General features: G+C 61.7%; 3 protein-coding genes across 3 annotated transcripts; 2 read left to right on the top strand and 1 right to left on the bottom strand.

The window, feature by feature from the left end:
• Positions 1-56: 56 nt before the first annotated feature.
• Positions 57-4485, top strand: CHLRE_13g567750v5 (uncharacterized protein). Its single transcript, XM_043069315.1, has 9 exons — positions 57-507; positions 705-779; positions 930-1013; positions 1276-1360; positions 1650-1816; positions 2059-2263; positions 2666-2979; positions 3207-3308; positions 3575-4485. Exons 1-9 carry the CDS (start codon positions 361-363, stop codon positions 3836-3838), a joined length of 1443 nt encoding a protein of 480 aa, XP_042917290.1. The 5' UTR covers positions 57-360; the 3' UTR covers positions 3839-4485.
• A 1091-nt stretch (positions 4486-5576) lies between these two features.
• Positions 5577-7246, top strand: CHLRE_13g567700v5 (uncharacterized protein). The gene is made up of 5 exons (XM_001693648.2): positions 5577-6058; positions 6126-6189; positions 6276-6331; positions 6407-6478; positions 6696-7246. Exons 1-5 carry the CDS (start codon positions 5909-5911, stop codon positions 6786-6788), a joined length of 435 nt encoding a protein of 144 aa, XP_001693700.1. The 5' UTR covers positions 5577-5908; the 3' UTR covers positions 6789-7246.
• A 36-nt stretch (positions 7247-7282) lies between these two features.
• On the bottom strand, positions 7283-14606 carry CHLRE_13g567650v5 (uncharacterized protein). The gene is made up of 15 exons (XM_043069314.1): positions 14321-14606; positions 13892-14042; positions 13463-13493; positions 13106-13190; positions 12642-12828; positions 12225-12416; positions 11805-11957; positions 11251-11344; positions 10812-10852; positions 10444-10475; positions 10033-10051; positions 9721-9804; positions 9251-9299; positions 8930-9006; positions 7283-8314 (listed from the first exon to the last, which is right to left on the bottom strand). Exons 1-15 carry the CDS (start codon positions 14536-14538, stop codon positions 8063-8065), a joined length of 1665 nt encoding a protein of 554 aa, XP_042917289.1. The 5' UTR covers positions 14539-14606; the 3' UTR covers positions 7283-8062.
• Positions 14607-14684: the final 78 nt, after the last annotated feature.

Here is a 14684-nt window from a genome sequence, read left to right as displayed (position 1 = left end):
GATGGGTTCCGTTTTCTCGGGCCACAGGCCCCCTGAGCCCCGGCCGCTTGGCTTAATGAGCTGTGTAGTGCCCCAGCAGCCACATATAGCGAACCAGGAGAGCCCAAACTGCAGCAGCGCGTTTCTACCTTTCGTTCGCACCGTCATGTCACGCGTTGCCTGAGTTTTATGACGTTCTAAATAGAACAGAGCCTAAACCATAAGAATAAGTCAGAAAGAATTCTCGTTCGGGCCTCGTGCGACAAAATTTGTCGCGTCTGTGCCGCTGTTTCATCGTGACCTGCCGACACCTTTTGACAGCTACAGAGAGGGCCAGTTACGTGCTCTGGCTGACGTGAGGTGCTCTTTAGCGCATCGGCGATGGATGCCCTCAAGGCCCTCGCGTCCAAGCTGAAGAAGGAGGCCCAGGATGTCGCGGGGCCAAACAAATATGTAAAACGATCAGCTCTGGAGGAGGCGCGGTTGCAGAAGGTTCGAGACGAGGAGGCGAAGGAGCGGGAGGAGAAGGTGCGTGTGTGCGTGCCGGCTGCCAGCACGTCGGCAAAGCGCACTCAGTGTCCGTGGTGGGGTTGCACGGCCCCAACATGATTCATGCTAATGCTCGCCTGGAATAGCGCACTCGGGGGAAGATTACGGGGCAGGGCGGAGATGCGCCACGCTCCACAGGCTCTGCCGCAACCCGCTCGACCTCTGCTTTCCCGCAGGAGCGCAAACGCAAGCTGCAGCGCAGTGAGGATGACGCCCAAGCCGCCAAGGTGGCAAAGAATGACGAGTCACCGGTAAGCACGTCATCATGCAGACCATCATGCCGGCAAGGGTGCGTGTGAGTATAACAATGCCAGCCGTGCGCTGGCTGGCACTGGTCACGCCACTTGCCCAATCCCCCGCCCTTACCAAACTCGGCACACGCCCGCTCGGTCTGCCCACAGCCCGACAGCCCCACGGTCCTGACCAGGGAGGAAGTCATTCGGCGGCTAAGGGCGCTGGGCCAGCCCGTAACACTGTTCGCAGAGGTGAGCTCGCAGTGTAAGACTACGCCTGGGTTGGCGCCGAGGGCGATTACAGGGCGAGGTCTCTGGAAAATCCACATTATTGAGGGAGGCGTGTTGATTGGTGCTGACGGTGTGTCAATGTCACACCAGTGGGTATTGGGGCATCACACAGCCATTAAGCCAAGCGACCGGGCCCCACGGCGCCTGGGGTGCGGAACCTGCTTGCCTCACCCGCTTCCCCCGCCCCCCGCCCGCCTCAACTGCACCTGCCGGGCATCTGCAGTCGGATTTTGACCGGCTGAAGCGCATGCGCAAAGCGGAGCAGGAGATGACGGTCAACATGGACGAGGACGTGACGGGCGTGGCAGGTGCGTGTTCGGGCGGGGCGGCGCGTTAGGAGTAGGAGGTTCATGGAGAGGTGGCGGGGCATGTCGCGGTGCGGTGGAGAGGGGAGGGAATGGCCTGGGCTGAGAGGCCTTTGATGGCGATATGGGGTATGGTTTTGAGGGCGTGTGGCCGAGGTTACAGGGGATTGGGCGCTAAGGGGCGCACACCTGCCGTACCCGGTGCCCACGCCTGCACTCGTTGCCGCATCAACAGCCATATTCCCACAGCCCGTGCTGACGTCTGACGGCACTGCGCTACCCGGCTTGACAGGCAAGGGCAACACGCTCATTGAGCTACAGCGGATGCAGCAGGAGCGGGCTCGCCTCAAAGCGCTTGGGGGCAAAGCAGGCGGCAAGGCGGGCGAAGGCGGCGCCGGAGGCAAGGGCGGCGACGGGTCGTCGGGGGCTGGTGGAGGCGACAAGGCAGATAAAGACAAGGTGCGGGCATTGGGGTCGAGGCGGGAAATGCGAGGCCGGGTCAGGGTCCGCTGGCCTGTGCGCGCCTCGACAGCAGCCCTCACGCGCGCCTGCTTAAAGACGGAACTCACGCTACCTTCCTCCGCTCTCCTTGACGCGCCCTCTGCCCTAGCTGCCCCTCCACGCCACTGTCCCCTTCACGGGCACCAGCTTCTTACTCGTCATGCCTGAAACCTTCCGCCCCGCCTTCCCCTTCCCTGCAGGCGGACGGCGGTGAGGGCGAGGGCGAGGAGGCGGAGGACGCCACGCTGGCCGCCTTCAAACGAGCGGCGGCGCTGCTGGCTGAGAAGCGCAAGGAGGAGGCGATGGCAGTGGAGGACCGCATCTGCAAGTACGTGCAGCAGTGGATGAAGGAGTGGGAGGAGGACCTGGACCGCAGGCCGGACGCCATGAAGGACAGCATCTCGGGTGCGTGTGTGTGCGTGTGCCCAGGGGGTTGCAGAGATGGTTGGGAAAAGCGGTACAGGATGCACTGGGGTTACATTTATGATAAGATTAGGAAGTGGTAGACGGTAGACCATCTTGGGGAACAACAATCGTTACCGACAATGTCGACCAGCTCCCGGCTCTAGTTCGAGCTCGAGCGGGGGGTAGTTTATTCCAATCCCGGAGAAATCAAGATCCAGGGGGGGCTGAAGGAGAACGGGGGGGATGCTGCAAGTTATGGGGCAAGGCTCATGGTCCTTTCAAACCAAGGCGAGCCAGGGCCGCGATGAGGGCGGAGGGAAGCAGTGCTGGGAGTTGTCGTTTCCAGTCGCAGTTGTAGGTGCCTTCCGCCAACCCCCCTCCGCCCCCTCCTCCGGCGCGCAGGCATCAACTCCACCTACGCTTTCGAGCAGACCAAGCGCAACCTTGTGCCGCTGTACGACCGGCTGAAGCACCGGCAGATCAGCGACGAGCTGCTGACGGGGCTGTGGATGATGGTGCAGGCCATGCGCAGCCGCAACTACCTACATGCCAACGACATCTACCTGAAGCTGGCCATCGGCAACGCGCCCTGGCCAATTGGTGTGACCAGCGTGGGCATCCACGAGCGCTCCGCGCGCGAGAAAATTAGTCACGTGATGAACAGCACTAGCCACGCGCACATCATGAACGACGAGGCCACGCGCAAGTACTTCCAGGTGGGGTTGGTGGGGGGCGGCACGTCAGGGTGGGGGGCTGCGAGGGCTGGTGGGCGCTGGGCGCTGGCTACCACGAGGGTGCGCAGAGGGAGGGGAGGGGAAACGGGAAGGGCGTGCAGCAAGGTGGGGGCTCAGGCTTGTGGCGTGCTCGCAATGTGGCATCAACCCCTCTCCTGCTGCCCTGTTCTGTCCGCTCCCTTCACCTCCTGTCCTCCTCCCCCCGCCAGGGCATGAAGCGGCTGGTCACCATCGTGCAGCGGCTCTACCCCACCGACCCCTCCCGCTCCGTGGACTACGACCCCGTGCCCGACATGGGCAAGGGCATGCTGGTGGGTGGTTGAGGGAGGCGGACTTGGGGGCGGCGGGGGCCGGGGGGCTTGGGATGCGGACAGGGGTGCGTGGGGGCAGTTGTAATGCGCTACGCGTGTGCAAGCGGTCCTTGGGCACTTCGGATGTGAGGGGTGAGGGGGAGTCCACTGACACCACTCCATTTCGCGGGCACTCTACGGCATCCCGATAGCACTCGCGTTTGGGCGCTCGGCCCACTGACCCCCACGCCGTCAACTAACCCTTTCCTTGTCGCTGCCGCGTGCAGGGCGCCGGCTGCCCCAAGCTGGCGTACGTGGAGGCGGAGCGCAAGGGCGAGCTGCCGCTGGCGCTGCCGGAGGCCCCGCACTTCCAGGACAAGGACGGCTCGGTGCGTGTGCCCGAGAAGTGGAGCTACATCCTGAACCGCTTCCGGGAGAGCAGCCCCAGCCTGCGGATCGGGCAGGAGGACGAGGAGGGCGGCAGGGAGGGTGCGCCGGCACCGGGCGCGGGTGGTGGAGGCAAGGGCGGCGGTGGTGGAAAGAAGCACTAAATGGGAGCGGCGCGTGTCGGGCACGGGGAGGGAGGTGGTGCAGGGCGGGTTGTAGATACGGTGGTAGGGGCGTGGGGCGAGCCTGACACATCCGTATGCAGCTGTCATAAACAGGTTGCAGGTTATAGTTGCTGGGGCAACGACACTTGGTTTGCAGGACACTGGTGCGTGTGCCCGGCGGTTTGGTGTGCTGCTCTTGGCTCGCTGTAGTGTCGTCTGTGCGACTGTTGCTGTCTGTGGTGTTAGCCCCATGGGTCCCCGACTTCCTGAATGTTGTGCAGAAGTGTTACCAGCTTGGGTTGGTGCACGGGGCAGTCGTAGTACTCCAGTGTGAGTGCATGTACAACGCCATTCAGCCCAGATGGCCAGTTGCCGAGATTCATCTGAATGGATTTGGGCTGCATGCGCTTTCAAGCGAACTGCTTCCGCCAGGCGGATGTGGCAGAGGAAGTACGCTCTTTGCAGGCAAACGCAGGTGCATACATAGCATGTGTCAAGCGTCTGGACAAGAGGTGAAGAGGCTGAGCAGCCTCATGCAGCCAAGTGTGGAGTGCACCGCCCGGTGCCAGCTGGTGCCAGCGCACCGCCTGGTTGTGAGGCGGGCGGCGCAGTGTTATTGAGAAGTGTCTGCAACCTGTTCGCCTATTGCTGTGTCGCGGAACGACCCAATCGGCAGTGCATGCATTTCATGGTTTGCGGCGTTAGCAGAGGGGGAAAATCTGAGCGTGCAAGCACAATGCAGATGTACAGCGGGGATGGGCCGGGCCGGGGCGGTCCCGGCGACCCACACACACACCACGGCACACGTGCTGTTCAACCCCGCCGATGCAAGCGGCCCATTATACCCTATGCAACTCGATACGTCACGAACTCGTACGCGGTTAACCGCCCGTTCCAGCCACCACCGCCGCTGTCTCATTGACGTCGGTGTGCGTCACAGAATACGGTATAGGCAGACAACGCGGCCTGGCAGGAAATCCCGCCCCATCCCTTCCCCTTCCCCAACCCCCGCCCATCCCTCATGGCCTTGTAGTCAGATGCGCGCGGGGCTGACGTGTGCTTGCATATGCTGCCACTGACATGAATGGTGGTGGAGGTGAAGCATTGCGCCGCCGCGAACTGAGCGTGGGTTTGTGGAACGTGCGCCCGGTACCGGCACAGCAGCCCGCGTGTGGTGCAGGCCACCGGGCAGGCGGTCGCGGTATGGAGCTCGTGTTGGGTCTCTGGCAGCCAGCATAATAGATTTACTGAGCAAATTGAGATTGCATGCAGGAGCAGGCGATCGCAGCGCTGAGCGGCAAATTCCATGCACGTCGTCGTAGCCCGTGTGCCTGGACCAGACGCAGCACGCGACCGGCCTTTCAAGTTCACAGCAACTCGAAATTGGAGGTGTTGTAGCCACATAGAAAGCATTGGATTTGTTGATGACAATAGGGTTTATCTTGATGCACAACATATGCGTTTCCATGGCCGGGGGGAGGAAGTGGTCCGGGGTTTGAATCCACTAGCCCAACCACCCCCGCAACCACCCGTCCCTGCAGGCCGATGGGTCCGCGCCGCTTACGTTTTGTGACGCTATTGTGATAGAACCAAGTGTTTCCGTGTCCCAGGGCCAGTGCCCGTTGGGTGAGGAGCCTTGTGCGGGGTTTGCCCAGGCGATGGCTGTCGCCAATTCGTGTCACTTTGGTGAACCGACGCGAGCATCCAGAGTCAAGCTCAAACATTATGTTGATAAGTCCAGATACAGGCACAGCTCGACTAGCGTGCTCGCTGAGCAGAACAGCAAAAGCCTGGCGGTCGCCGGGCCCAAAGCCAACGCGAACCCGCAACCAGTTTTTACATCTTAGCACTGACATGCTCATGCAATGTCCTAGCAAAATAGCTGGGCGAAAGAGGCCTTGAAAAGTCGAATTTGAGCGTTGTACGGCTGCCCATTCCGCCTGGTCAAATACGCCGCTCGCTCTCGCTGAAGGCTATTTCGCAAGCGACCACTGACTTGACCGTTCATACAGCAATTAGTTTGCTGTCACTTCCTCTCTTCTTCACTCCTCAGTAACTCCACAAGCCAAAATGTCTGGCAAGGGCGCGAAGGGTCTCTCCGGCAAGGGTGCCAAGGGCACCATGGGCGACAAGCTCAAGGGTGACAAGCGTAAGCCCACGTCGCGTTCGCAGAAGGCCGGCCTGCAGTTCCCTGTGGGACGTATCCACCGTCTGCTCAAGGTGAGAGCCTGGTCGGCTGGCCATCGTTGTTGACGGGGCCCTAATGCCGAGCTCGCTCGCCTTGCAGAGCCGTGTGACGGCCAACGGTCGTGTCGGTGCTACGTCCGCCGTGTACGCGGCGGCCATTCTCGGTGAGCAGCCTTGACAATCTCGCGACTGCTGCATCATTGCCTCGCGGTCGGCCCTGACCTCTTCACTCCTCTGCTTTTTGCTACAGAGTACCTGACTGCCGAGGTGCTGGAGCTGGCTGGTAACGCTTCCAAGGATCTGAAGGTGCGGCGAGCTCGCCCGAGCAATTGAACTTTGAACCTCGCTAACGCCCTTTCCCCGCTGCCTTGATGCCCACAGGTGAAGCGTATCACTCCTCGCCACTTGCAGCTCGCCATTCGTGGTGATGAGGAGCTGGACACGCTCATTAAGGCGAGTTGACTTGACTCGCCATCGTTTGACCGACACGCCCCAGCAGCCGTCTCTAGCACTCGCGTGCACTGTCGCCAGCGCCTATGTCAGTGCAGCTGTTGTGCAGTCTTGTTGACGCCCAGCGCGGCGGCTAATGGCCGCCGACCATCCCGGACGTTTTCGAATTCCCACTTGACCATCGGCTCCTCCGCTGCCCTGCCTTTCTCTCCCACCACAGGCTACCATTGCCGGCGGTGGTGTGATTCCTCACATCCACAAGTCGCTGATCAGCAAGCAGCAGAAGAAGGAGGGCCTGCCCATGATGGCGTAAACGCTCTCGTCTGGCGGTTAAAGCGTGCTGCCGTTTCAACGACCCTGGGTGCCAGCCGACTTCAAGACGACAACTTGACCTCCGACAAGGCTGAATCACCGGTACCTGACATCAGTTGTAGAGCGACATGGGCAGTTCCTGCGGCTGCATAACTGCGGTTGGAGGGCTTCACTCGCGGTTGTAGAGAGAAGCCCGACGTGTGACTTCGAGAGGACCGTGTACCATATAGGACTGCCGCTATGACTTTCTAGGTTTGACTTGACTCGCACATACACACTAAGCTAGGACCTGACTCTGACTTTTGACCATGACCGTTAAAATCGGACTGCTCCGAAGCCGTACCGCATACTCATGATGCGGACGTGCTGCTCAGCTTGTTGCGTGTGTGGCCACATGGACGCCACCAATTGCCCGCCCAATGCGCGGATACAAAATTCATGCTGTAACTCATCAAGAGTTGATGTACCCTCCTTTGCCATGGGTGGGTTTGTGTGTGTCGGTGGGTATCCATGCATTAGAAGATTTGCGCGGAAGGGCGCACAGCCGGCAGTGAAATCCAGCAGTCCAGGCAGTTAACCCGTAGAAGCCCCGCAACAGTGTCACGCCGGCCGAAGCTGGACTGAGGACATCATCCCAGCCTTACACTGGTGACCATGGTACTCGCTTGCAAGCTGTGCAAACCGTTTCCCAGCACACTGCACGCATAAGCCGCACCCCCTTCGGCAGACGCTTCACTGCTCTTACGCGTCCGTGCCAGTGGCATGAGTCCTAGTCTATAGGGCAGTGCCTCAAGTGTGGCGTTGTGCAAAGGCATACACGGGAATCTAGCGCAGCACAGGTCAGTTATCAACAACAACAACAACAACAACAACAACAACAACAACAACAACAACAACAACAACAACAACAACAACAACAACAACAGAGTTATAAATGTTGCATACACAACGCGGCCCTGCGTGCTTCCTTGTGCTTGATAGCAGGGCTTACCGGCCCGCCGCCGCTGGCGAGAAGGGCCCACCCCGCGTTCTTGCCCTTGGTATCAAATTGCAAGGGCCTAAACATGCCTCATTCTCAGCGTTCTGGGGGCCTCAAGCCCCACCGGGCCCACCCGGCTCCCCAAAGCTGCAAGCCCTGCTCTGTAGCCCATGCTTGATGCAGCCTCGCACGCCCCGACACCCGGAATTCAACCCATGAATCTCCGCCTGCCCCAGAGGTTGATTCGGGTGGTTGGGAATGGGGCTGGCGCTGGTCAACGACACAACAACGGACCGTCAACTGCTGTCAGCGCCAGTGCCGCTGCTGCCGCCACCGCTGCTGCTGAGCACGCTGCCGCCGCCACTAACGCCGCCACCGGCGCCGGTGCTGCTACTGCTGCTGCTGCCTCTGCTGCTGCTGGTGTGGAGGCGTGCGGCCTGGTGCTGCTGGATCCAGGTCCGCACCAGCGCCATCTCCTGCCGCCGCGCCGCCACCACGGAGGGCGGGTCGGAGGGGGTGGAGTACATGAGGTCCAGGTGGTGGGCGCCCTGGAGTGAGGAGGTTGGGGGTTACCGGTACATTCATGGATAGCTAAAAAGTGAAGGCGTGAGGGGGGTGGGGGTTACATTCATGGTTTGCTAAGGACATGGTAGACGGTAGGCAATCTAGGGGGGTGCGAGGGGGTGGGGGTGGGGGTGTTTTCACCATTCCCATCAAAAGAAACCGGAGACAAGATGACGCGTGACATCTTGGCGGGAGGGTTGGGGGCCGAGCTGGTGTGTTTGGGGCCGGAGCAAGGGTTGCTGCCTTGCTGTTGCCGGCTGAATCCAGCTTGGAACACAAGGAGACACCGCCCAAGCGCCCTCCCCTGGATGCGCGCGTGCCGCCCGAGTTGCACAATCCCCTCCCTGCCCAAGCCAGCCCGGTGCAAGGCGAGTGAGGTTATTCGCAGGGCTCGCTATCTCGGTCGTGGCGGCGAGGGCGATGGATCCGCTGGTGGGTCCGTGGGGCACTTCGTTGGAAGCCACAGCTGGTGGGCCCCCGACCTGCAACCTACCCGCAGCCGCTCCCCTACCACGAAGTTGTGGGTGCGGTGGACCCTGGTGTCTTCTGATGGGGCTGGCGCAAACAACCCTCTCCGCCCTCCCCCTCCCAGCGCTCACCTCGGGTATGCTGATGGCCACCACGCTGTCGCTCACGTTGCTGAGCACACCGAAGGCGCTCCAGGGGTCGTAGCCGCCTGCGGGGCGTGGCGGCCGGGCCGTGTATCATGTGGCATGTGGGATTGCGAAAAACTTTTAAGCCCCCATCCATTCACCCTCCAACCACCTTAGCAGCCCCCCGATGCCCATGCGTGTAAAGGCAGTCGGACAGGGAGCTCGGCGCGTACGGCATGTGTGTGTGTGTGTGTGTGTGTGCATGTCCGTGTGCGTGTGCATGTGCATGTGCGTGCACATTCCCACACGTCCCGCCCCCCGCCGCACCGTTGCTGAACACGATGTTGGAGGCGTAGCGGTAGTCCAGACCGCCGTACTGGGGAGGGGGGCAGTATTGAAAGGGGGGAGCGGAGGAGAGGGGATTGCAAGAAACGCCGCGGGGGGGTCGGGGTCGGGGTGTGGCGAGACGTGTGGCAGCGGTTGGGGCGGCTTATGTGACACGGGGGTACGGGATCAGACGAGGATGACGGCGCATGTCAGGGACAGACGAAGGGTCACTGTTGAAGGCCGGGCCTTCCGCCAGAGCACCCCCAGCCACCCTGTACACCGCTCAGCTCGTGGCGGGTCGTGCGCGTCGGCCGTGGCACTAACACGTGGCCCCCAGTGGGCGGTGCTTTCTTTGGGATTGGAATCAATTGCCCCCCCACCCCCGACACACACACACACACACACACACACACACACACACACACACACACACACACACACACACCGTCACCACACGCACGCACACGCACCGCGATGGCGCCCCAGTCGGGTCGGGGTGTGACGCCCCAGGCCTCGCGGCAGTGGGCCTCAATCACACTCAGGTTGAAGGGGCCCTGCGGCACGACCATGACCACGACCACGACCACGTGCAAACACTTAGATGTCGCAAGAGCCGGGCATCGAGAAAGGCCAAGCCATCGAGAGTCCGCGACTCGCAGCTGCCTCCCTGTCCCTTCTGCCTAACCTAATGCCGTACACACGCAGGCATGTCGTGCGCCCCACGTGCCCGAGCCCCCCAGGCCTCCACGTGCCGGCGGCCCTGCTGCCCACGTGCGCCGCACCTGGTCCCAGAACATGTCCCTGCAGGGCACACACACACATACACACACACACATTAATGAGGTGCATTTCAACATTGTAGCGCTTGCACGCGCGTGCCGCTTTAACACGTGCGGTGCACAGCTTAGCAAACGGCGACGACCTGACCAACAACGCGTCCAGGCTGGTGTGCAGGCGCCGTCACCGTCCCACAGGGCGGCTGCGTGTGTCCAGGAGCTCCCGCGCTGCTTCAACCCCAGGCTGGCCGTCGTGTGCCCCCCATTTGCATCGGGTTCGGTTTAGTTTGGGGCTCGGGCACATAACCCCCTCCTCCCGCTCCCGAGAATGGCATGGTGAGCACAGCCCCCGCCCCCAAAGCCCTCCGCGCCAGCCCGCATTCCAAGTCATCCCCCCCCCCGCTCCCGAGCACTCACGTGACGCCTGTGGTTGGATAGTACGGCAACTCCTGCACGCGCGCGAGGGAGGTATGCGGCGGCGCGGCGGGGGAGATGAGTGCGCGTGCGGAGGGGAGGCGTGTAAGGCTCTTGTGCTCTTCAACACACACACACACACACACACACACACACACACGGTCTTTGCGCTTTGTTTTCCTTGTGCTTTTCAACACACACGCACACGAACACACGCACGCGCACATGCATACGCACACGCACACACATGGTCCTTCAGGTAACAAACCGTCGCTTTGCTGCATCGCATACACTGTCTTTGCGCAATGTTTTCCTTGTGCTCGTTAACACATGGTCCGGTGCCGTTTACACTCATCGACACGCCCAAGCACCTGGCCCATCAGCTCGGTGCACCACTGGTAGTCCCAGGGGCCTGCAGCATGCGGGGGGGGTTACATGCATTAAGTTTACGAAGTCAAGTCGTAGCCAGGTACAAAGGTACACAGTAGGGGGGGTTACATTCATGACCCACTACGAAGAAGCGGGGGGGGGTGCAAAGATGGGCCGCGTTTGCTAGCTCCGCATGCCTGAGGACTGTGTGGGCAGATCTTTCGGCCGTCCTTGGCCCAGGGTCAGACACATACCGTACATCGCTCTAGTGCGGTGACACGCGCTCTGTGGTCTCATCCTGGCAACCCGGTCCTACCACACCACTGTCACCACCGCTCGCGTGGCACTGCACGCCCCCACCCGACCACCGCCACTGTTTCCTTCGGGGATTGGTTCAGAGTTAAGCCCCAACAGACCGCCAGCCGCGTGTCCTTCGCTCACCCTGGTTGCCGGCCGCCGGCCCCGACGTCTGCAGGTCGAAGCACTGCACGTCGCCGGTCACGTTGTACAACACCGCGGCGGCGTCGCGAAGGGCCTGCGTCAGTGCGGAGGGCGGAGGGAAAGAAGCCCGACGTGTGACTTCGAGAGGACCGTGCACTATCACACTATGTAGGACTGCCGCTAGTGCGGAGGGAGGCGCAGGCACGTGTGCCGGTCATGCTGGGTGAGAATGCGACACGGCATCGAAGGCACAGGCCGACCAGCGGGAGAGGAGTAATGCGGTGGCCGGCAAGCAAGCAGGAGAGGTGTAATGCGGTGCCCGGCAAGCAAGCAGGCAAGCAAGCAGGCAAGCAAGCAGGAAGCAGGCAAGCAGGCAAGCAGGAGAGGCGGCGGCTGCAAAAGCACTCCAGGGCACAGTCACAGGCGTGTTACTATATGTCGGGTTGCGGCTGGACCGCACCGGCGGCGGGGCGTGAACCCGTCCCACCCCGGACATCACGTGGCGACGCCCTGTGCCCCTGTGCCCCGCCGCCCCCCCGCCGCCACCCCCGCACCTCTATCAGGGTGGAGGGCTTTGTGGACCTGCCCACCACCATGTGCGTGCAGGCGGCGCGCATGGGCCAGGCGGGCAGCGGGCGGTCGGGGTTGTCGGAGATGTAGGAGGAGGGGAAGGGGTAGTTGCCCATGGCGAAGGCGTCGAAGGCGCCCTGCGCATGTGCACACGTGTTTGCGTGTGTGTTGTAGTAAACGTGTGTGTGTGTGTGTATGTGTGTTGGAGAGGGGTAAACTGCAAAGACCGTGCATGCGCTCGCTTTTTCTCTCTCGCTGAGAGAGAGCCGAGCCTTCGACCTACTTCCTCAGGCACGGCGGTGTCTCCTCACACCATCACGACCTCGTCTTACCTTACTCCGAACCCCAAAACCGCAACCGAACCGAAACCCGCACCCCCCTCCCTCGTCTCCACTCCCACCCACCTGCAGCCAGTACGCGGCATCCAGCGCCTCCCCCTCATCCGCCAGCGGCTTGCACAGCCGCAGCAGCTGGCTCAGCGCCGCCCGGCCCTCCGCGAAGCGCGACAGCTGCCGCAGGTTGCCAAACGCCAGACGCACGTTGGTCACACACTCGGGCGCGGAGCCGGCGGCGGGCGTGGCGTCGTAGGTGACGAGCTGTTATGTGTGTTGGGCGGCGCGGTGCGCACGCAAGGCGGTTAAGCGAGGTGGGTCGGGAGAGGGGTGTTCATGCGCCATCAAGCACTCGTGTGGGTGTGTCATGTCAGCCAGCGGGAGCGGCGTCAGCGGCCCTGGCACGCAGGTCCCCAAAAGCTTCTCCGCGAAAGCTGCAGGATACCACGTGGCGCTCATCCCCACATTCTCGCTTTGCACCAAACCCACCTCCCAGAACCGCTGCGGCCGCCACCCCGGCACGCCGGGGAACGCCGCCACTGGCGCCGACGCCGCCACCGCGCCAGCGATGATGTGCGGGTATTTCACACGCATCCAAGCCGACAACATTCCGCCGTACGAGCCCCCGAAGGCAATGACGGGCGAGTCCGCGGCGCCGCCGGCGGGGCTGTCGGCCCTGTGATGGCACGGCATGGCATGGTGTGGCGGCATGTAAGACCGGCGCAGGGCCACTCACGAAGCGTGTGGGTGGCTGGCTGTCGCAAAAAAGCAATCGAGGAGAAAGACCAGCGGCATCTAGCATCCACTTCTATAGCATGCAACGCCCAAAAGCATGCCTTTGTAGCCTTGTGCCGTTATCGATGACACCAGTTCTTTGTGTCCGCCAGGCCTCCTTCACAGCTCCGGGCGGTATACGGTATGAACCGGCCCCACACGCCCCCTGTCCCTCTCACTTGAGGTGCCACAGCAGGGCGGCGTAGTCCGCCAGCGCCTGCTCCACCGTAAGGTAGGAGGGGTCCACCTGCCAGCTGTCGGGGCCTGTGCCGCCAAAGCACAAGCACAAGGGGAAAGTAAGGGCCGGCACCGCGCGTGCAAGGTGCGCCAGGTTCCGAATGCTCTTGAGTAAAGAGTAAAGTGTGTGCGCGAATGAAAGATGTGTGGGCGGCGTGAGCATGTGCGGGCTTAGTCAGCAGGTGCGGGCTTCAGGATTGAGGAACAGGAGGTGGACATACGGCACTGGCAGTCTTTCCCCAGGTGCGTCCACGTCACGGTGGTCAGGGGTGTGAGCACGTGCGCGGGAGCCCACTCACCGAAGGGCTGCGTCTTGCCGTAGTACCGATGCTGCGAGCGAGTGGGCGGGGATACGGTATGGGAATTGAGCAGGGGTGAACTGGTGAGCAACAGCACGGCGTGCCGCCATGACACCGCTGCAAAGCACACACTGTCGGTTGGGTTCGGGGCCACCCGCCGATGTTCGACGCCAGGGGCGGCCCCGCATGTGCCACCGTGCTGCAGTTGCGCGCACCCATCCCGTGTAGTTACGGGCTTTACGACTATCCTCGCGCATGGGGATGGTGACACAACTCCCAAAACTCACACGGTTTCCTACGGGCAAAGCAACACCCACACCCGTGCCCCGCATCCAGGCATCTCTGAGTAACCTGTAGGCCCCCATCCTCACCCCACGGCAGCCCTCCAAGCTGCCAAACCCCGAGTCCCCACACTCCACAGGTCCCCACCTCAACAAAAATGATCAGTGCGCCGAATGCCTGTGCATTCTCCCAGATGAGCCCCGTAACATTGACGTACAGCTCCACATTCGCCTCGTTGCCCGCGTAGAAGAAGATGGGGCCGCGGACGCCGCCCGGCCCATTGGACCAATACTTTTCACTGCATGGCGGGAGGCAAGCCAGGACAACAAGGTTAGGTTCATTCCCCCCCCAGGCAATGCTAGCTTTTTACTCTCACAATTAGCATTGATCATGTGAGAGTTAGAAATGTATGGGGTGTGGGAGGGGTTGGGGACTGCGAATAGCTGGCTGAACGTGGGGGTCAGCTTGGGGGGGTGTGGGGACGGCAGACCATCGTTTTTCATTCAGACCCCCACGCTTGCTTTTTGGTTCCAACTCGCCCCCCCCTCATTCTCCCGAGCCCATGCAGCTACCCACCACACGAAATATCGCTGCGCGAATGTTGGCTGTTCAGCAGCGTCGCGCACCCAATGAAAGTGGTCCAATCGCTGCGTGTAGTATTTCTCGGTCAAGCAACCCTGACTCCATACGGCATCATTACGATGCACCCGAGGCCGGGGGCGCCGAGGTAATGCTAGCGCGTCGGCGATAAGTAATGCCGAAACCGCAAGTGCAAGAAGACAGAGTGGCCGCATGTTCCCTCCCAGAAACGATACTTAACAGTAACAGGACGTTGAGTTACATGTCCCGATAAATGAAGTCTCCATAGATTCTTGGCCTGACAGCGTGCCAGTTGGCGTGCCCGCCGACTCATGCATGGCCTGGCCTCATCTCCCAGCCT

Source organism: Chlamydomonas reinhardtii, chromosome 13 (assembly GCF_000002595.2).
Source record: "Chlamydomonas reinhardtii strain CC-503 cw92 mt+ chromosome 13, whole genome shotgun sequence".
NCBI lineage: Eukaryota > Viridiplantae > Chlorophyta > Chlorophyceae > Chlamydomonadales > Chlamydomonadaceae > Chlamydomonas > Chlamydomonas reinhardtii.
The sequence above is the reverse complement of the archived record's forward strand: the minus strand, read 5'-3'. Positions and strand labels throughout refer to the sequence as shown.

What these genes read in the sequence shown, in the direction of transcription:
- CHLRE_13g567750v5 (XM_043069315.1), top strand. Translation starts at nt 361, where the DNA reads ATGGATGCCCTCAAGGCCCTCGCGTCCAAGCTGAAGAAGGAGGCCCAG. An exon ending in CGAAGGAGCGGGAGGAGAAG is followed by an intron (nt 508 to 704) that starts GTGCGTGTGTGC and finishes GCTTTCCCGCAG; the next exon opens with GAGCGCAAACGCAAGCTGCA. An exon ending in CCACGCGCAAGTACTTCCAG is followed by an intron (nt 2,980 to 3,206) that starts GTGGGGTTGGTG and finishes TCCCCCCGCCAG; the next exon opens with GGCATGAAGCGGCTGGTCAC.
- CHLRE_13g567700v5 (XM_001693648.2), top strand. Translation starts at nt 5,909, where the DNA reads ATGTCTGGCAAGGGCGCGAAGGGTCTCTCCGGCAAGGGTGCCAAGGGC. An exon ending in GTATCCACCGTCTGCTCAAG is followed by an intron (nt 6,059 to 6,125) that starts GTGAGAGCCTGG and finishes CTCGCCTTGCAG; the next exon opens with AGCCGTGTGACGGCCAACGG. An exon ending in GTACGCGGCGGCCATTCTCG is followed by an intron (nt 6,190 to 6,275) that starts GTGAGCAGCCTT and finishes TTTTTGCTACAG; the next exon opens with AGTACCTGACTGCCGAGGTG.
- CHLRE_13g567650v5 (XM_043069314.1), bottom strand. Translation starts at nt 14,538, where the DNA reads ATGCGGCCACTCTGTCTTCTTGCACTTGCGGTTTCGGCATTACTTATC. An exon ending in CGGCAAGACGCAGCCCTTCG is followed by an intron (nt 13,191 to 13,462) that starts GTGAGTGGGCTC and finishes TTGGCGGCACAG; the next exon opens with GCCCCGACAGCTGGCAGGTG. An exon ending in CAACATCGTGTTCAGCAACG is followed by an intron (nt 9,007 to 9,250) that starts GTGCGGCGGGGG and finishes CACGCCCCGCAG; the next exon opens with GCGGCTACGACCCCTGGAGC.